Here is a 22,127-nt window from a genome sequence, read left to right as displayed (position 1 = left end):
TATAGCAGCCCAATCTGACAAAGACATCCATCAAGAATGTTTTGCCTCAGATAATTATTCGCCTCCTTATTTTTTTATTACTACTTTGTACAATGATCATAATATACCAGAATAACAATAACAGCTAGCACTTATATAGCACTTACTCTGTACCAAGTAGTATTATGAGCACTTTATTCTTATTTATTTAATGTATATGCCCACTAATGAGACAGTTACTACTTTGGTAGCTTTTCATGGATGAAGAAACTGAGGCACAGAGAGGTTAAGTAATTTTCCAAGGTCACAATGTAAATGGCAGAGTTGGGGTTTGAACTCAGGCATTTAGATTACAGGATTCATTCCCTAACCACTGTGATATACTGCCTCCCTAAATGGGGAAAAAAGCCCCCTGAAATGTTCCAAAGGTATTTTTATAACTTAGTAAGACATAAAAAAAAGTTCTTATTACATCCAAAAATAATTTCCCTCAATCAAAAAGACAAAAGTAATACTAAAAAGTCAAGTATATCTTTCTAATGTTTTTTCTCATCTATTCAATTTGGTTCTCTAAGCACACCTCTCCTCATTTCTGTACACATTTAATTAAGAAAGTTTTTGAAACATACAAAAGTAGAATGATGAACTCTCATGAATACTTAATACCAACCACCTGCCCAAGCCAGAGTCTACTATCCTCACTCCATCTTATTTTGAAATAAATGCCAAGTATCATAATTCATCTGCAAATATTTCAGTATGTACTGAAAGATCAAGTGCTTCTAAAAAACATAACCACAATACTGTTATCACACCTAAAAAATGAATATTTAATACCAAATACCTAGTTAATAGTCAAATTTCCAATCATCAGTGAAAATATATCTTCAAGGGTTGCTTTGAATCAGGATCCAGGTTAGCACCACACACAGTGATTGGTTGATCTGTTTCTTAAATTTCTCAATCAATATTAGTGGTTCTCAATCAAGGTGATTTTGCCTCTAAGGGACAACGGACAATTTCTGAAGATGTATTTGATTCTGTCACAACTAGAGCGGTGCTACTGGAATCTAATAAGTAGAGGTCAGGTAAGCTTCTAAATATCCTACAACAAACAGGAGAGCTCCCACTACAACAAAGAAGTATCTAATCAAAAATGTTACTAGTGCCATGGTTGAGAAACCCTGATTCCCTAGGTTCTACCTTGTTCTTTTTTTTAATTTCTTATATTTAATTTATTGAAAACATTAAGCAGTTTGTCATAAAAATCTTCATACAGGTGGATTTTGCTGACTATATCCCCAGGTATCATTTGAAAGGTTTCACCACCCTTTATTTCTTGTAACCTGGAAGTTAAATCTAGAGACTTGACCAGATTCAGGTTTTGTATTTGCTTTTGGGTTTTTTTTTTCCTTTTTTAAGGCATGGGGTTGGCAAGATTACTTCTTGGATAGTGTTGTATTTTTCTATCAGGAGGCACATAATGTCTGGTTGTATTCTTTTTAGATATCTGTCAGCCACTTAGCTGGGCCTTGATGCCTAGATCCCAATAGCTTATCAGGGATTGCAAAATCATAATATTTTAACTCAAACATTCCTTCTTCACTCATTAGCTGGAATATTATTCTAGTAAGAACAAACATCTCATCTATTATTTGATTATCTAATAGCAGAGTTTATATAGAAAAGGCAGAATCAGTTGTTAAAGTCAGTTGGCTTCCTAGAATCCTCCAACAGTAACAAATTTTTGTTGCTGTTGTAGTAGTAGTAGTCTTACAGATTCATGGATTGATATAATTGATACATATCAATCTACTGAAGCTATTCTTGTTAACACTCAAGTTTCATATCCTTAGTCAGCCAGTGGTAGCATCTTCAAGTTGGAAGCTGAAACATGACCCAATCTTAATGGTTTCTGATTAGTAGTTTGCTATCAACTCCAAGCTCAGTTTCAGGCCTAGAATCAGGCATTCCTCCAAGGAACTGGTTCTTTTAAGTAGGTTGCTGTCACTTTTTTGTTTTTTAGCTCTGGAACATTCATTGTCTAATTTTAAGAATATTTTCATTGGGTTTTTTCTCTCGCCTGAAATTCTTATTATTTGAATTTAGGCATGTTTTTCTCTCTTCTCTACATTATTTAACTTTAATATTTTCTACTTTTTAATTTCCTTCTTGTGTCCTGGGAAGTTCTACAACCAGCTCTCATAATTAATTTGTAAATTCTTCTGTAGTTTGATTTTAATAAACCTACTACTCTTTTAAATATTCTCTAGTAGTGTTTGAAAGAGAGTTAATGGCCTGTGCTGGTTCTCCATCTTGTCCTCTTCATTATTTTTTTCAAAAGCATATATTTGTAAGTGTGCTTCATGTTTTAAAACGTAAAAATATTAGTTTTATTAAAAAAAACTTCAACTTTAATTTTCATTGTAAAAAGTTAAAGGTAATATATAGAAGAAATAAAATCAACTAAAATAACTACATAATCACACAGTAAAATATGTATTCTCTTCAAGATTTTATTTACATTTTTAAATTCTAGTTAGAAAAATAGATAGTATATACAAACAACTTTTATCTTGTATATTTGCTTAAATGTTTATCCCAAAGGTCTTCATATACAGCTATTCTTCAAAATAAAATGTCAAACTAATTTTCATGTGCTTAGTGCAGTGCCTGGAACACATAAGTTCTGTATAACTGTTTATTATATCATAGAATGCTTTATCATTACTAAGTCAAAATTAAAATGCAACCATTTTCTTCCTGTAGCACACTGTAGTGGTTTCTAATTCTGCAATTACCATCAATGATTCCATAAATAACTACGTATGTTCAGCACCCCTCACTCTGAACTTTCAAATTACTTCCCTAGGAAAAATTTCTAGAAATGAGATTCACAGGTCACAGGGTATGAATATTTTTCTAACAATTTCCATTAACTCAGTAACTATAAAGTGTCATTTGGATTTAAATGTGTATTCCTTTGAATATTAGCCAGATTACACACTTTTAAACATCTACTACTCAAATTTCCTTTTGTATAATAAAGGCATTACAGTTTAATAGGTAACTGCTATTAGTTCAGTGATGATATTTCATGTTTATCTTCATTATTAGTTATTTTATTATTATACAGGGACCATTCTATGCTTTTAAAATGTGTTATTTTCACTCATAATAATAACTGGAGGCCTATAACATTTTCAGTTTGAATTAATAAATATTGTTAAATTATTTTAAATCATGATTCTAGCTATACTGATGTAGTAACAATCTTTGACTTTCATATGTATCTTTTCCTTGCCTTGCCTAAATTTGCCCTTCTTTGTTAATATAAACTCAAGGGTGTTCACAATTTTTCCCTCCTTTCTGAATTTACTTTACGTCTGTCAGTAAAGAGAATCATTCTGAATGTGATACTTTAGTAGCACAATTTCAGACTCCTGAAATGTCAGATACTGAAAAATGTTCCTTAGTTATATTTTTTTAACTGTTGGTATAATGTTGAATATTCTTAAAATTTGGTGCTTTTCAAATTTTATATTCTATAATTTTTGAACTCAGAATACAAATATTTTATATATATATAAAATATTCCTGCTATACACACACACACACACATATAAAACAGACCAATGCTGCAGAGGTGTATGTCTCTAAATGGGGATGGGAGTGGAAGAAAGGAGATAAAGAGAAAGAAGAAGACAGAGCCTGACTGACCTTGAATCTCATTACAACTTCAGCCAGTAATATTGTTACATATAATAGTATATTATTTAGTACTTATTGAAGCAACTAGCTCTTAGTCCTGAGTCTACTGCTAAATAGTTAAGTAGTTTTTTTATAATCTCACTCATTTTTATTTACTTTTTTCTCAGGTTACTGTTTTATTGATATATAATAATTTTACGTAATTTTGTGGTACATGTCACATTTTAATATCTGTATGCAATGTGTAACAATCAAATCAGGGTAATTGGGATATAAGTGATTTTTTAAGAAGTCTTTAAACCTATTTCTCCATTGCATTATCATAGAAATGTGGAATTAGATTTAATATCTATAATCCCCTCCAGCACTAAAATTCTAATGATTTGTTTGCAAACCTATATTTAAGATTTAAGATGTTTTTAAGTAAAGAACATTCCTTACATTTCTGAATCTCAAAAGAATACAGTGCTGTGCAGGGAACAGATACTGTGAAATAACTGTTGGTTAGTTGACTCTAAACAGATTTAACAAATAAAAATCTTTCTCTGTGTGGTATAGTAATAGAATTTCATTTCTGAGGAAACAGCATTTTAATGTCTCATCAAATCCAATAAATCAGAGTTCTACCAATAGTGAAACATAAATATATAAAAAAAAGTACTCACCAATATATCTTGGCCAACATGCTGCTTTCCCTTTTCCTCTTGTGGTCCTAATATCAATTTCCCAGTAGAAAAAAAGGGTGTGTCCAATGTCTTATATACCTTCAACTCACCATGTTTAACAAAAAATTGATATGTATCTTGTGGCCTTACAAGATCTAGGAGCAAAACAGTAATACAAATATAAAACAACAGCAATGATATTGGTTAATAACATACAAACATACATGTAATAAAGAGTTATTTCTGGATATAAGTCTGCCATAGAGAGATAGAGCCATTTCAGATCATTAACTCTACAGATAGAATGCCAGAGGTCAAATCCTGTCTCTGTCTTAAAAGCTGCATGACGTTAGGCAAGTTAACTTAAGCTCTCTCTCACTGTGCCTCAATTTCCTTTTTGGTAAAATGAAATAATAATAAGTTCATCTATTCGATGTTAATGAGCTGCTGTGAATATCAATGAGTTAATGTGTGTAAATTATTTAAAATATTTTCTGGCAAAAAGTAAGCATTGTTAGTACCAGCTGAAGAATACGAATGGCAGCATTACAGGAACTGAGACAGAAAATAAAATTATCTGAGATACAAAAAAGAATTCTTTATTTTTAAAGTTTGACATAAACCACAATGTATCATCACCATGCCAATAGATTTTTTTTCCTGCTTGACTAATAATTTTTATTAGGTAAACTTTGTGAGAAAGCAGAGCTCTAATGGTCGCTCATAAATTACTTCCTCACTTACAAGAATTTCCATCACTTAACAAACCTTTCCAGATCTATAGTTAATAAACTATTCTGTTATCAACGTCTGATTCTGTTTCCCAGGATATTTGGGAATGTTAGTGATCCTACAGACTACATGATATAGAAACAAATATATATATATATATATATATATAGTAGATTCAAGAAACAAATAAGAAATGAACTTTTGACAACACTCACAATAACTTGATAGAGTACAGCAATGCTTTCAGTTAAGACACTAAACAAAACTCCATACCTCTAAGCTCTGTTGCCAAATAAATAATCTACATAGAGATACCTTTGCTAAGATGTTAAGATATTAATGAAATCTATTTTCATAGTCAAAATTTTAAGTAGGAGTACCATTATTACCACCTTTCTTTTTTTTTGAAATAATTTTATTATTTTTTTGAGACAGGGTCTGGCTCTGCACGCCCAGGCTGAAGTGCAGTGGCATGATCTCGGCTCACTGCAATCTCCGCCTCCCAGATTCTAGCAATTCTCCTGTCTCAGCCTCCCAAGTAGTTGGGACTACAAGCACCCACCACCATGCCCGGCTTCCATTACCGCCTTTCTGATTTGACCTACTTCTCCTCTGATGTAGGAAAACAGCCCTTAGTACTCAATGGTACAGTCATAACAGTTGTTAAAATATTTAAATATTATTTTTTTATATATATATAGTCTGGTTGTTAAACAGTTGAGTAATACATAAACTCCTATCCCACTATAGCCCATCCCTTGGGCATCTTACATGACCTGCTAGAGACTAAATATTTAATACCTATTCAACACAGCAGGAGGCTTCCAGGACTTTGCAGCACCAGCTTTAAGGCTAAACCTGGCATTTGTACAACTGATTGATGCCCTTGTTAGTCATCCTCACAAAGGATTCATATTCCAGGTAACATTACTGCCACCTGTAGGCCCAAAAGTTTGTCTGTGCCCTACCCACGATCCCTGCCTGGCCTCATGGTAAGAGTATCCTTGAGTCTGCCAACTATCTACCTATAATTCCCCATAAACAGCCTCTGTTCCCATGTGTCCTCCTGGTCAAAGAAGGCCTAGACGCTGTTGGGGGGGGGGACAACATTCCTGATTGTAGCACTTGTGCCCCAGAGAACAAGTCCAGGGTGTTACATGTACCCTGGAGTTGTCTGACATCAATATTCCCCTACAGTTGTCTTCATATAGGCTGCTTATTGGAATTAGACTCTCTTCTGGACTTTAGCACTGATAGAATTGGGGAGAGAAAGGGAAAGTAGACAGGCCAACCATCAAGCAAGCAATGTTTTGTTACAAGTTGTTTAATTAAGTATTTTCAATATCATCCCTGATCTTACCCATGAGAATAATCTCTCTTGTTTCTGGGTCCTTTACCCTCGTTGGCTGCAAAGGATCTCCAAGAGGTATACCTAGATTTACCATTAAGCTAGTCTCTGCAAAAGAAATACCATTGAAATATGAACTACTTACTTAAAATTATTCTCAATCCTAAAAAAGTTCAGTACAAAATATAGCTATAGAGAAGTTATAAAAGAAAAATGTTAAAAGCATAAAAGTATCTTCCTATTTACAAATCACTCTGATAAACAAAAATTCAAACTTAAAAACCCATAATGATTTAATATAAAAGCAAACACCCTAAACTTCCTATTTTCTGTAAGCCTTAACATGTAAACTCTTGCATCATCAATGAATTAAGTGATGTTCTGCATAATCTCTAAGTGAGATAGAGGTATATAATATACTTTAGAAATGTCTATTTTAACCATAGTTTGGGCATAGGAATGGTAAGTTTCATTTGACTGGGCAATTTACTCATGAAGAAATTTATAATATGCTATTAATAATTCGTAAGAATAAAATTAGCTTACTTTCCATTTGGAAGAAAGTAGACATTAAAAAATGAATTTTACCTATGGTATTATTTCTGAAGTTTTTGGAATTAAATTTCATATTTTGCAAACAGCTTCTTCTCAAAGTACTCCTATTTAAAATAAAATCTAAAAGTTACTTTCAGAAATAAGTTCATACTTCTTTCATCATTATCAAGACAGATCCTTTTCTTATTAGACTTTTTGTCGACTTTTCCAATATTTTCTTTTGCCTTCCTTTTAGACGACATTGTGTCTGGAGACAGTATCCCACCAATCACGAATCCTCCTAAAATTTAACAAAAAAAGTAAAATGTACATGGGAAAGAGAAAATCTTGCAACAAAACTCCTTAAATTTAATACGGCATATTTCCTTTCAAAGTACCAAAGAATATAGATGTCTGCAGCTAATAGTTAAAATAACACAAATACCAACCAATTTCATTATATCTCTACCACCTTAAATCAGAGGCTGATAAAACAGGATTAGATGATGGAACATAATTAGATGGTCCTATTGCTCGCCTGAAATCAACAGTCATCAGCATAGGCTTTAAAAAAAAAGCAGGGGGGCTAGCAATGAACTACTTATAGAAATCCACATGAGTTTAGTCCTTTGACTTAGATATATCCATCAAAGAAACAAATATGGCCAGGCACAGTGGCTCATACCTGCAATCTCAGCACTTTGAGATGCCAAAGCGGGAGGATTGCTTGAGCCCATGAGATTGAGACCAGCCTGGACAACATAGCAAGGCCTCATCTCTACAAAAATCAGAAAGAAAATAACTCTAAGATGAACACTATACTCTCTTGCCCACCCTACACTACTGTGTAGAAAACTATGAGAAAATGGAAAATGGTTAATAGGAAAAATAATGAAAACTACTTTACCTTTACCAGTTACAATTTTTTCATGTTCTAATCTAATGTTTTATATTATGCAACTAGAAATCTTGTCAGATAATACAGGAATAACATTCAGCTACCAAAGAGAAAGTATCAGCATCTCTACATTAATCAGACAAAAATGAATTTAAATCCTATTATCAAAATTTGGGGGGTGATGATTAAGTAAGGTAATGTATATAAACATGTAATGTAGTGTTTGGCACACAGTAAACAAATTTCTTATTGACAGACATTATAACATAAATAAGTTTTACCTGATGGCCTTCCTTGATAATCTATTCGCTCTCCTCGCCAGTACTCCAAAGGTTTCAAACGTGTTCTCTTGGTCCTGCGAACATTTGGTGTGTTGGAGGGCAATACTATAAAAAGATGTCAGACAAAAGTGTATACATGTTTTTTAGTTGATGGTACTTAGCAGTGGAAAGACTATCTTTCAGAACATGAATGCTTTATTTTTTAAAATATGAATGTTTTTCTAGACAAAAGACTAGAAAAAACATATATTTATGCTAATAATTAAAGAAATGCCAATGGAAACACAGGCTATCAAATTGGCAAACAGTTAAAAATTTAATAATACTCAGTGCTGACAATGTTAAATGTCCACTCATCTTATCTGAACAATGCAAAGTTCTGTATACTAAATTGAGTTTGTTGGCTATATCTTCAAATTCCCATGTTCTTACCTACTTTTGTTTGCTAAAGCTATCCTGAAGCTAATGAGAAGTTGCCTACTGCTCTTAGGCATAATGCTCAATGTTCCCCTCTGTATATACTGAAGCCCTGCTCAGGAACATTTTTATTTCCCTTTCCCTACTCCTGATTCATCATTTCACTTCAAGACAAGCATTAAGTATTGAGAGGTATAGCAGTCTCTCATCACATAGGTCCACAAAATACTGACAAGATCTAAGTTCTTGAGTAAGGTAATGAGAGAAAGCTTCACTTCTTCTGGTAATCTCTCAGTATGAATGCAAGAGCACTCACAGCCTCAAATAAAGGGAGAAACATGGAAAGCCACCCAACATCACAGAAAGGTGGAAACTATCATGTATCTTGACTGGCAAATCTCTCTTTGGGAACTATGGATTGTTAATCTTTACATGGGCCTCTCCATGGGTTCCACAGTTCTCAGCTTTGTCTACTTACTACCTTAGCTACTGCTTTGTTCAGGAGTCAAGTGGATTAAAGTGGAAGGAGATGCTGTCAAGGAAGCCATCTACCTGGTAGTTATAGTTTCTTTTTTTTTTTGGTAGTTATAGTTTCTTTGATAAAATTATCTACCCTAGCTTCATAGATAAGGGAGGATCATACCCCCTACTATGGGGCAAAAAGTGAGAAAGCAATAGGATTTATAAATAGACAATAGACTAATTCAGTGGCTTGTGGTGACTTACTACGAAATTCATAAAAACTAAGTGCATAATTTTAATTTATCTGCCAATTAATCCAAGTAATCGTATTTTTCCTGCTTAAGAAAAGTAACTTATATTTAGAAACAGAAACTTAATAAAAGTATTTTTCTCAATGAAAATATTAAAAAAGAAAAATATTCTTACCTAGTTTGTGATGGATTCTGTTCTTTGGTATCACTTTAGATCGTTTTGAGTCATCTACAAAATGCAAAAGATAGTATCACAAGAAATGACTGCTAATTCCATGTTAAATTAAAATGTGTTTCTGGTCAATTTCAGTATGAGGATTTTAAATAAAGTTTGACCTGATAATATATTTTATTACTCCTTCTGCTTTTCATTGCTCAACTATAAAAACTAAGGAAAAGAACTATTTCTCTAGACTTTGCTAGAATGAATATCATCGCAAGCTTGTCCAATCCACCTTATTTTGTTGTTGTTGTTCTGTTTTGTTTTGTTTTAGGCCTTTAGCAGCCTGAAACCATGCTTTTTAGTTTCTGTCTCTGGAAACAAGTGGAAAAGAGGGATGAGGAAGGGGTTTTACTGGATCAACCAGAAACAGAAACTAAAAACTCATGACTATATTCGCTCCCTTGGAAAACCCTGGTTTTTATTCTAAAGAGTGTAACAGTTTAAAAATCAAACAAAAAAAAAACCACACAGATTTTCTATTGCTCATGGAAATAAGCCACTGGTGGATAAAATGTAGGGCCTGATAATGGATAATTAATATGTTATTTATGAACTACCTGTAACTTCTCCTCAAAGTTCTAAAATAGTGTAAGTGTACTGAATTTAGCAGTGTGCCAATGAGCTTAGGGGTTCTCAACTTTGGTAACTAGCACCTAAAGATGGTGTCATCCCTTCTTTCCCCTTCTATGCACAAATGTTCTGTATCAAGAAGTAGAATATTGTTCCCTTCTCTTTCAATCTCTGCTGGAGTTAGTGACTTGCTTAACTAATAGTATGCAACAGAAATGATGTTCTGGGGCTTAAAAGGCTAAGTCCTAATACAATCTACAGGTTCCATCTAGAAGTCTTGGGATCTCAGTCTAGGGGAAGACAGCAACAATATGAAGATTAACACAAGACTACCATGCTGTAAGGAAACCCAATGTGGCCACATGGAAAAGCCACATGGAGGAAAAGAGATGTTTAGCCAACCTCAATGTCCCAGCTCTTCTAGCTGGGTTCAAATATATAAGTGAGGAAGTTGCCTTGAATGTCCAACCCAGTTCAACTTTCAGATGACTCCAGTCCCAGCAGCTTGCATTTAACTATAAATTGATGAGTGTACTCAAGTGACAATTACCCAACTAAGCCAAGTCAATTCACAGAACCATGAAAGATAAATCAATCATTGTATTAAGCCTTTAAGTTTTGGGGTGGTTAGTCATACAGCAATATACAACTGGGACACAATGTCCGTGAACCACCTAAAACTGCAAACACAATTTTGTATGAAATATATACCTTTTTTCCCTGAAAAGTGGGTCTGAGCTTTTATCATATTCTCAAATGAGTCCATGAAAGCAAAAACAAACAAACAAACAAACAAACAAAAGTTGTTATTTTATAAAATTGTTGGTTTGGAAGAAACTTCAGTGATCATTAACATCTAATTTCCCTGTCAGAAATAGGCAAATCTCTAGACATCAAAAGTAGATTAGTAATTGGGTAGGCCCAGGGAAAGGAAATGAAAGTTGGCTACTAAAGGGTAAAGGAGTTTCTTTTTGGGGGTTATGAAAACGTTCTAACATCGACTGTGTCAATGACTACATATCATTGATTTGTATACTATAAGTGGATTAATTATATGGTATGTGAAGTCTACCTCAATAAATCTGTGTACCCCCCACCCCCAAAAATCCAATTTCCCACGCAGTCTCCACTAGAACAAGCAGAGGTCTCATCTCTGTTGGAAATTCTCCTATGACACTGGGCCTCGGAGGCAGCGTCAGAGTCATATAAAGAATCACAGAAACAAGTAAATATACTGAGGATAATGGGAGTCAGGTTTGTCACTATTAGAGAAGAGGTTTATAAAAATGGAAAAGGGGAAGTCTATGTTGGACTGGAAGAGCGGGTAGAAATGTGAACTTATAATAAATACAGGTGGCCAGGCGTAGTGGCTTACGCCTGTAATCCCAGCACTTTGGGAGGCCGAGGCGGGTGGATCAGGAGGTCAGTTCGAGACCAGCCTTACCAACATGGTGAAACCCCATCTCTACTAAAAATACAAAAATTAGCCGGGCGTGGTGGCGCACGCCTGTAACCTCAGCTATTCAGGAGGCTGAGGCAGGAGAACAGCTTGAACCCGAGAGGCGGAGGTTGCAGTGAGCCGAGATCGCACCACTGCACTCCAGTCTGGGTGACAGAGGGAGACTCCATCTTAAAATAAATAAATATATACATACATACATACATACAAATACAGGCATACCTCAGAGATATTGCCAGTTCAGTTCCAGACTACTGCAATAAAACAGATGCTGCAATAAAGCAAGTCAAACAGCTTTTTAGTTTCCTGGTGAAAATAAGAGCTATTTCTTTGGCTGTTTTATTTTGTTTTTTTGAGACAAAGTCTCACTCTGTCACCCAGGCAGCAGTGCAGTGGTGAGATGGAGACTCACTGCGGCCTCAACCTTCTGGGAGCAAATGATTCGCCCGCCTCAGCCCGCCAAGCAGCCGGAACCACAAATGCACACCATCATGCTCAGCTAATTTTTGTATTTTTTGTAGAAACAGGTTTTTGGCATGTTGGCCAGGCTGGACGCCAACTCCTGGGCTCAAATGATCTGCCTGCCTCACCTCCCAAAGTCTTGGGATTACAGGCGTGAGCCACCATGCCCAGCCAAAAGTTATGTCTATACTATACTATAGTCTATTAAATGTGCAAGAGCATTATATCCAAAAAAATCAGTGTACACACACCTTAATTTAAAAATATTTTATTGCTAAAAATGTTAAAGATCAGCCAGGCATAGTAGCTCATGCCTGTAATCCCAAGACTTTGGGAGGCCCTGGAGGGTGGATCACTTGAGGCCAGGAGTTTGAGACAAGCCTGGCCAACATGGCGAAAACCCGTCTCTACTAAAAATAAAAAAAATTAGCTGGGTGTGGTGGTGCACACCTTGCAATCCCAGCTACTCTTTGTGGCTATGGCACAAGAATCGCTTGAACCCAGGAGGAAAAAGGTTTCAGTGAGCTGAGATCATGCCACTACACCCCAGCCTGGGAATTAGAGCAAGCCTCTGTCTCATTCTCAAAAAATAAAAATAAAAAATAAAAATAAAAATGCTTATCATCTGAGCTTTCAGTGAGTTTTAATCTTTTTGTTGGTAGGGTATTTTGCCTCATTGTTGATGACTGCTGACTGATCAGGCTGGGATGCCTGTGGCAGTTTCTTAAAATAAGTCAATAATGAAGTTTCTCTGGAGAATATAAAACGCTGTTTTATAGCATTTTACCCACAGCAGAACTTCTTTCAAAACTGCAATCAATCCTCTCCAACTCTGCTGCTGCTTTATCAACTAAGTTCATGGTATATCCTAAATCCTTTTTTGTCATTTCAAGGGTTCACAGCATATTCACCAGGAGTAGATTCCACCTCAAGAGATCAGTTTCTTTGTTCTTCCATAAGAAGCAACTCCTCATCTGTTCAAATTTTGTCATGAAATTGCAGCAATTCAGTTTCATCTCCAGACTCCACTTCTAATTCTAGTTCCCTTGCTATTTCTACCACATCTAGTTACTTCCTCCACTGAAGTCTTGAATCCTTCAAATTCACCCATAAGAGTTAGAATCAACTTCTTCCAAGCTCCTGTTAATACTGATATTTTGACCTCCTCCCACGAAACACAAATATTTTTAAGGGCATCTAGAATGGTGAATCCTTACCAGGTTTATTTATTTTGTCCAGATCCAACAGAGGAATCACTACTCATGACAGCTACTGCCTTACAAAATCTATTTCTTAAATAAGACTTAAAAGTCCAAATTATTCCTTGATCCATGCATGGGCTGCAGAACAAATGCTCTCTTAGTAGGCATGAAAGCAACATTAATCTCCTCATCCTTGTCCATTAGAGCTGCTGGGTGGCCTGGTGCATTGCCATGGATGTACTGTCACTCAGGCTTTGTTGTTCTACTAATAGAGCAAAGTAGATTTAGCATAATTCCTAAGGATTCCAGGATTTCTGGAATGGTAAATGAGCACTAGTTTCAACTTAAAGTCACCAGCTGTATTAGCCCTTACCAAGAGTCACAGTCTGACCTTGGAAGCTCTGAAGTCATGCATTGACTTCTCATTAGCTATGAACGTCCTAGATGACATCTTCTTTCAACAGAAGGCTGTTTTGTCTACAGGGAAAATCTGTTGTTTAGTAAAGACACCTTCAATTATCTCAGCTACATTTTCTAGATAACTTGCTGCAACTTCTACATCAGACCTTGTTGCTTCACCTTGCTCTTTTATGTTATGGAAACAGCTTCTTTCCTTAAACCTCATGAACCAGCCTCTGCTAGCTTCAAAATTTTCGTCTGCTGCTTCCTTAACTCTCTCAGCCTCCACAGAATTAAAGAGAGTTAGGGCCTTGCTCTGGATTAGGCTTTGGCTTAAAGGAATGCTGTGGCTTAATTCTCTGTCCCGACCACTGAAACTTTCTATCAGCAGTAAGGCAGTTTCTCTTTCTTATCATTCATGTGTTCATTGTAGTAGCACTTTTCTTTTCCTTCAAGAACTTTTCCTTTGCATTCACAAATTGGCTGTTTGGTGCCAGAGGCCTAGCTTCTGGACTAGCTCAGTTTCTGACATGCCTTCCTCACTAAGCTTAATCATTTCTAGCTTTTGATTTAAAGTGAAAAATGTGTGACTCTTTCTTTTACTTGAACACTTAGAAGCCATTGTAGGGTTATTATTGGCCTAATTTCAATATTGTGTCTCAGGAAATAGGGAAGCCTGAAGACAGGGAGAAAGATAGGGAACTGGCCAGTCAGCAGAGCAGTAAGAACACATGAATTTTCACTTTCTTATGTAGGTGTGGTTTGCAGTGCCCCAAAACAATTACAATAGTAATGTCAAAGATCACATGATCACAAATCACCATAAAAGACATAGTAATGAAAAAGTTTGATATACTGTGAAAATTACCAAAATGCGACACACAGACACAAGGTGAGCAGATGCTATTGGGAAAAAAAAAAAATGGTGCCAATAAGGCTTACTCAACAAAGGGTTGCCACAACTTTCAATTTGTGAAAAATGTAGTATCTCCAAAATGCAACGACACAAAACACAATAAAACAAGGTATGCCTGTATAAATATAAATATAGAAATAGATACAGATGCCTGTATTATATATGGTGTGTACCTATGTGTACGTGTGTATGTATATTTCCTATCTCTGTACACTGAGAAAGACCAGAAGCAATGGTATCCCAAACAAGGATCACATCGAGTGTCCAAATCTTGGTTTCTAAATGCCATCCTCCACTAAAAAGAACTAAGTTTCCTGGAGCAGTAACTGATCCCAGAGCTGGGGCAGGAAAAAGACTGGAACATCTTATGCCAAAAAACAAAAACAGTATTCAGAGAATCATGACAAAAGCACACAGAGACCAGCTGAAAGAAAATCCAATGACCAAATGTATCACAATTTGAGTACTATAATAAATGATCAAGATCTTACAGCCCCATGGGATAAAATGTAAACCCAGCAGTCCATAGTGATACAAATAAAATGAATCATGAATAAAATAATTGGCATGGGGGAGAAAAACCGGCAACTAATTAATGGGAAAGGAATTAAAGAAACAGAAAACAGAAAATAATGTGGTACCATCATTAATGGCTGATAATTCAAGTGGGAGTCTTGAATGTATGTTAAGGTTGGCGAATGGAGGTTCAACAAAAAACAGGTTATTAAAATAGTACTGGAATATCACTCCACAATAATATTTATCAATTGTAAGAGAAAAGCAGTGTCTTTACAGTAGAGAAACCTGGCAGACAATAACATGAACAGGTGATCAGGATTCACATCATGTCGGCAGGGCATGGTAGCTCACACCTGTAAACCCAGCACTTTGGGAGACTGAGTTGGGCAGATCACTTGAGATCCAGAGTTCGAGACCAGCCTGGCCAACAAGGCGAAAGCCTGTCTCTACTAAAAATACAAAAACTAGCCAGGCATGGTGGCATGTGGCTATAATCCCAGCTACTCAGGAGGCTGAGGCATGAGAATTGCTTGAACCTGGGAGGTGGAGGTTACAGTGAACTGAGATCATACAACTTCACTCCAGCCTGGGTGACAGAGCAAGACTCCGTCTCAAACAAACAAAAAACAAAAGCATCATGCAGATGGGTGAACATTGTGTGCCTCCTGTGTGATGCACAAATTACAACCCCTAACTCCTAACCCTATAGCATCATTTCTGTAGCATTACTGTCAATACGAATGGCACACATTTGATCATGAGTTAAGTTAGGAAAAAAACTAAGAAACTGTTCCATGTTGAAGGAAACTAAGGGACATGACAGCTAAATGCAGTCGATGATCCAGGACTGGATCTTGAACCAGGAGGAAGAAGAAACACTGAGATCCAGGACTGGATCCGGAGCTGCAAGGGAAAAGGAACTGCTAGTGAAATCTGAATGGAGTCTGTGAATGAATCTGTGTTGTATTAACGCTGATTTCCTTATTTGGATGGTTCGAGGGTAGTTATATCCTTCTCTTGCTGAAATACATTATGGGGTATTTAAGGGAAATAATATATCATGTCTACAATTCCCTCTCAAATAGTTCAGAAAAAAAGATGAATGATAATAAACATGTGTATTTATTAGAGGAGGCAGGGAGACAGATGGAAAAATGTTGTAAAATGAGGACAATTGTGAAATCTCGATGAAGGGGATATGGGATTTCTGTATAAGACTGAAATCATTTCAAATAAATTACTTTTTAAGTGACTAACGCAAGGGACAACTCCTAAATTTCAAAGATTAAAGGATCCTAGTAAGTATGGAGATGGAAGAAAACAGATTATCTACAAAGGAAAGAAGAAATAAGGCTGCCTTCAAATTTCTATTCATAAGCATTAACTCTCATGAAGCAAATAGCAATAGTTTAAAGAAAAAAAGATCATGACTCAAGATTATGTTCTCTATTTAGCTGGTGGTTCATCATGTTTAAAAAGAAAAAAATCCTGAGTCCTTGCTAGAATATGTGAGAATGTCTACCAACTTTACAAAGAAGTAACAAATATATCTGTTGACAATAAGTGTATACATATTAAACATTTTATTAAAGGAAAAAGTACTGACACAGCAAGTCAAAAATAACAATTCAATCATGTGTTGTTTCTTAGCCACTTTTTAAATTCTCTAATAAGTTAAATAAAAAGATAAGAAACAAAGAAATAACAACCAACCAAAAGAAAGCGGAAGTCACAATAGTAATATTAGACAAAACAAACTACAAAGTAAAAAGCATTTAACACAACGAAGCAGATAAATTTGACCAAAGCAGGTACACTCCATATGATGGCTTATGTGATCAGCAACAGCACTGAAATGTACATAACAAAGACTACAGAAAATACAAGGAGAAAGTCAGTTGTAGTGGGAACACTTTACTTCAATTCTAGCAGTCCTTAATAGATCTCAAATCAAAAGAATACAAAGGTTCAGAATAATATCAAGCTTAGTATGTCCAAATCTAATACATGTTCTTTTCCCCAAAATCTGCTTCTTCCCCAATAGTCCCCAGATCAGGTAGTAGTATTGCCATTCTTCCAGGTGCTCAGGCCAAAAACCTTCAAGTTCTCTCTAACACCTCTCTTTCTCTTATACACCACATCTCATCCATCAGAAAATCCTGTTGACTTTACCTTCAAAAATACCTAAAACTCCTCTTCCACCTTCTACTGCTACCACACTGGTCTAAGCCAACACCTCTCACTAAGATTATTTCAACATCTCTCTAGCTAGTCTCCTTGCTTCAAACCTTCCTGTCCCTTCAACCCCAATGGTCAACTCCTAACACAGTACCTGCAGTGATTCTGTTAATACAGGTCAAGTCATGTCTCTCTTCTGCTCAAAACCCTCCAATGACTTCCCATCTCTCTTAGTAAAATTTTGCGTTTAACATCCTATGTGATCTTTCACTCTGTTGCCTCTGTGACATCATTTTTCCTACTATTCGTTCGCTCTCTTCCTCTGCTCTAACCCCCTGGCCTTCTTGGTGTTCCTCAATCAAGATGGACTCTTTACCATATTGGAACCTTTGCCTTTCATCTTCCCCCTACCTGGTACACTATTTACCCAGACAGCTGCCTGGTTTGCTGTCTCATCTCTTTACATCTTTGCTCAAATGATCACTTCCTTAGTGAGGACTTTTCTGCCCACCTACCTAAAAATGTAAACTTAATTTCCCACCCTAAAAACCCTGCTCTATTTCTCTACTCTCAACACCCAACAAATCATAAACTTTATCTTTTTATATTGTCTGCCACCCTGCTCTTCCAGAAATTAAGCTGCAGGAGGGCAGAAAATTTTGTCAGTTTTGTTCACTGACACATCCCTACCCTTAAAATAATATATAGTAAATATTCCATAATTTTTCATATTTAAGAATTCCATAAATATTTAAAGTATATTCAAAAAAATATATCCACTTACGCTATCAATGAAATAACTGGACATATATCTTTAAATCCCCATCTGTATACAAATTATTCTTTTTTCAAGCACCAATGGAAAAATTATAAAAACTAAGCATCCACTAGAACACACAGAAAAACACTTAATGAATTCAAACAAGAAATAATATGGGCCAAGTTTTCCAGAACAATAAAATGAAACTAGAAAATAATAAAAGAACAAAATAAAACACAACTTCTTAGAATAACAGCAAAAATTGGCTATTTAACATACACCTGATATTAAACTAAGCAAAGAACACGTATTCATCTTTGTATCAGCTTATGGGATTGGAGCTGATATCATCTTACAGATAAGGAAACTGAAGTTTAAGAACACTGAAATTTCTTACTCAAGATAATATAGTGATGCTTCCTGATCAGTGGTGAATGGGGAAAAAAAAAGAAAAAGATAACGTAGTAAGTAAGTAGTAGAGCTACAACCAATCCCAGATCCATGACCCTGGAGACCAAGCTCTTAACTAACATATTCTTAAATAATTCCTGGGTCAAAGAAAAATCGCTACAATTCAGAGTACACTACAATAACATTACATAGCAAAACCTATAAAATTAAGCCAAAACTATACTGAGGGAAATTCAACGCTGCTTCTTTATCAAAGAAAAAGCAGAAAAACACAGAAAGCATTCAAGTTAAAAGAGAAAATACGATAAATCTAATGACGGGAGAAAAATTAAAAAGTTAAAAGAATAGTGATTATTAGAAAAAAAGTATAACAGATTACAATCAAGCATGCATTTTTAGGAGCATGAAAAAAATTATAAAATTCTCTATTAAGAGGCATTTTTAAACTTCAGTATGAAATTTTTCAAGTACTGAAGGCTGGGCATGGTGGCTCAGGCCTGTAATCCCAGAACTTTGGGAGGCTGAGGCAGGTAAATCACAAGGTCAGGAGTTCAAGACTAGCCTGGCCAAGATGGCGAAACCCCATCTCTACCAAAAATACAAAAATATTAGCCAGGCATGGTGGCATGTGCCTGTAATCCCAGCTACTCGGGAGGCTAAGGCAGGAGAATTGCTTGAACCCAGGAGGTAGAGGATGCAGTGAGCTGAGATTGCACCACTGCACTCCAGCCTGGGCGACAGAGCAATACTCTCTCTCAAACAAAACAAAACAAAAACAAAAACAAAAACAAAAACAAAAACAAAAACAAAACTTTCAAGTATTAAAAATAGAGAAAATAGTATAATGGACCCAATATATCCATCACCCAGCTTCAGTAATTATCAACAGATGACTAATCTGCTTCATGTATACGCTTATCAGTTTAACAATTTTAAATACTGGAGTAGACACCTTAAGTGCCAATATTTCATTATGTTCTACTTAAAAAACTGTCACTCATTTTCTTTGTCTCTCACTTAGGTACAGCATCTTATTAATCTCTAACTAAGGGTCTTAAGAGGTAGCTACTCAATATACATTAGCCAACAGTGACAATGGAAACAAAACATAGCACTCCTTATTCCATATTCATAATGCAATAAAAATCAAGACAGAAAAAAAAAACAAAAAAACAATAGTTTACCTGAACTTCCATGAACTTCCTCCTCATCCACATCATTATTCTTCTTTCCAGACGTTAAATAATTATTACTGAGCCTGGAAGGTCCACTTAAGAAAAAAAATTAAACCACAAAATTAATGCTTTTATAATGCATATATCTAATGTATTTGCCTTAACGATCATTTTTCTCCTAAAACTGCCCTAAGTCTTTCTTATAAAACCAATAGTGATGTTATAAGTCATCAAGAATATATTATCATCCCTCAGTATTTGTGGGGGATTGGTTCCAGCATCCACCGTGGAAACCAAAATCTAAGGATGCTCAAGTCCCTTATATACAATGGTGCAGTATTTGCATATTACTTTCACATACCCTACTGTATATTTCAAATCATATCTAGGTTACTTATAATACCTAATACAATGTAAATGCTATGTAAATAGTTGTTATACTGTATTTTTATTTGCATTATTTTTAATGTCATATTGTCACTTTTTATTGTTTTATATTTTATTTTCTGAATATTTTCAATCCATGAGGGTTGAATCAGTGGATGCAGAACCCACAGTTATGGAAGGCTGACTGTACTTGCAGCATTAAACAAAGACTACAATTTCATCCCATAACTGATGGCTGAGCATCATAAGTACTAAATTTATGACTTATAGATCAGAGTTATGGACTTAGTAAATTCAAATGATAACATACTGTGGTGAAAATCAAATTATTTAAAAAAAAATCATCATATCTTAATTAAACAAACAAACAAACAAAAAATAACTACAGCCAAAAACCAATGGAATTTAAAATATGGTCCAGAAATTGTCACAGATGATTCAGCCTCTCCCAGTCCTAGATCTCTTTCTACCTATTATGAACCCAGGATAAGCCTAGTCATAACCTCACAAATAGTAAAGAAATCTTAGCCATCCCTTAAAAGTTTGAGAATTTGCTAAAATTTACCTTTTATTAATTTTTTAAAAGGTTATATGACATCAGATATAATTAAGAGTAGGTAATTCAATTTGATCACTAAATGTGGTCATTTTAACATTGTATGTCCAAATTATTTAATACACCACCTTTCAAGAGGTGGAGCCTAATTCCACCTCTCCTTGAATGTAGGGTGGCCTTAATCAGTTGTTTCTAACAAACAGAATAAAGTAGAAGTGACAGTGTACAAGTCATTAAAAGACACTGTGATATCTATCATAGTCACATCTTCTCTTGGAGCATGTGCTTTGTGGGAAGCCAGTTGCCATACTCAGCAGCTGAGAGGGCCACATGGTAAGAAACTAAGATCTACTGAAAACAGCCAGAACGGAACTGGGGCCTCCAGCCAACAGCGATGTGAGACATTTTATAGGTGGATTCTCCAGTTCCAGACAAGACTTTAAAGCGCTAAAACCAGAAAGATATCTTGACTGCTACCTCCTGAGAATATCCGAGCCAGAGCTAGCTAGTTAAGCCTCCCAGATTGCTGACCCATAGAAATTATGAAACAATAAGTGTTTTTAAGCCTTTAACAAAATTAAAATAAAGTTTTTGGGTAATATGTTATACAGCAATGGGTAACTAATATATGTAACTATTATCCTTACAATACATGCATACCTTTCCTCTAAAACTAAAGTCTTACGCTCTCCAGAATCCAAGCTTGATTCTGTTGGTGTGTTATATGTATATCCACTGGTCTGAGGCTTTAGGGGAACATGCTGTGCAGTCATAACATTATCTTCCTTTTTTGAGCTTCTTGTAGATCTATAAAAACGATAAATGTATGAGTGTTTATACTTCTTCAAAATAAAATTTTCTTCCAGAAACAATATACGGGTGGGTACAAAGACAATACAATATTGGCTATAATGAATATCAGATCACCCTGTTCAGGTTCTGACATCTGCAACTAGCTAAGGAAGGAAACTGGTTTCTAGGACCTACCAAGAGTCCTAATTTGAAAAATCCTGATGAGAGGAATGGAGAAGACACGTGCCCAGGAAGGTGGTGAAAGGCACATGAGGAGATCCTATGTATAAGCGGCTTATGATATATATTACAGTTAATCTATGATGTTTTACTGGAGAATCCATAAACAACTAAAACTGTCTTCTTTGATATCCCTAGTCAGCCTACTGAGGGGCAATAGGGTCCTCACAGGGACTCAGCTCATCTCTTTGGTAGTTAGTTTATTCCAAATATATGCAAACAAGATACACTATTCCTAGTGACTGTATATTTCTCTTCAGGTTCTAGTATCCTCCTGGGTCCTACCATTCGAGTCAAAAGAAATAAAAGTGATTACAAGAGAATACTATGAACAACTGTATGCCAACAAATTAGATAACCTAGACGAAATGGACAAACTCCTAGAAACACACAAATTATCAAAATTGATTCAAGAGGAAATAGTCTCAAAATACCATGAATCAGTAATCAAAAACAAACTACCCATATAGAAAAGCTCAGGCACAGGTGGCTTCACTGCTGAATTTTACCAAACATCCAAAGAAGAATTAAGGCAAATTATTTACAAACTGTCTCAAAAAATAGAGAGATAATACTTCCCAATTCATTGTATAAAGCCAG

At 35.4% G+C, this 22,127-nt stretch overlaps 1 protein-coding gene across 2 annotated transcripts in view; it reads right to left on the bottom strand.

Moving 5' to 3' along the window:
• Window positions 1–22,127, bottom strand: part of CENPC (centromere protein C) — a 74,625-nt gene that overhangs the window by 16,378 nt on the left and 36,120 nt on the right. For both annotated transcript variants that reach the window (XM_007998583.3, XM_007998585.3), the window contains 7 exons: window positions 21,156–21,302; window positions 19,562–19,647; window positions 9,454–9,507; window positions 8,149–8,253; window positions 7,142–7,270; window positions 6,448–6,543; window positions 4,356–4,510 (listed from right to left, as the gene is read on the bottom strand). In XM_007998583.3, coding sequence (XP_007996774.3) covers window positions 4,356–4,510; window positions 6,448–6,543; window positions 7,142–7,270; window positions 8,149–8,253; window positions 9,454–9,507; window positions 19,562–19,647; window positions 21,156–21,302 — 772 coding nt within the window. The remainder of the gene's footprint in view (window positions 1–4,355; window positions 4,511–6,447; window positions 6,544–7,141; window positions 7,271–8,148; window positions 8,254–9,453; window positions 9,508–19,561; window positions 19,648–21,155; window positions 21,303–22,127) is intronic.

This window comes from Chlorocebus sabaeus, chromosome 7 (genome assembly GCF_047675955.1).
Source record: "Chlorocebus sabaeus isolate Y175 chromosome 7, mChlSab1.0.hap1, whole genome shotgun sequence".
In the NCBI taxonomy this organism is placed as follows: Eukaryota; Metazoa; Chordata; class Mammalia; order Primates; family Cercopithecidae; genus Chlorocebus; species Chlorocebus sabaeus.
This window is presented reverse-complemented; position numbering and strand designations above follow the sequence as displayed.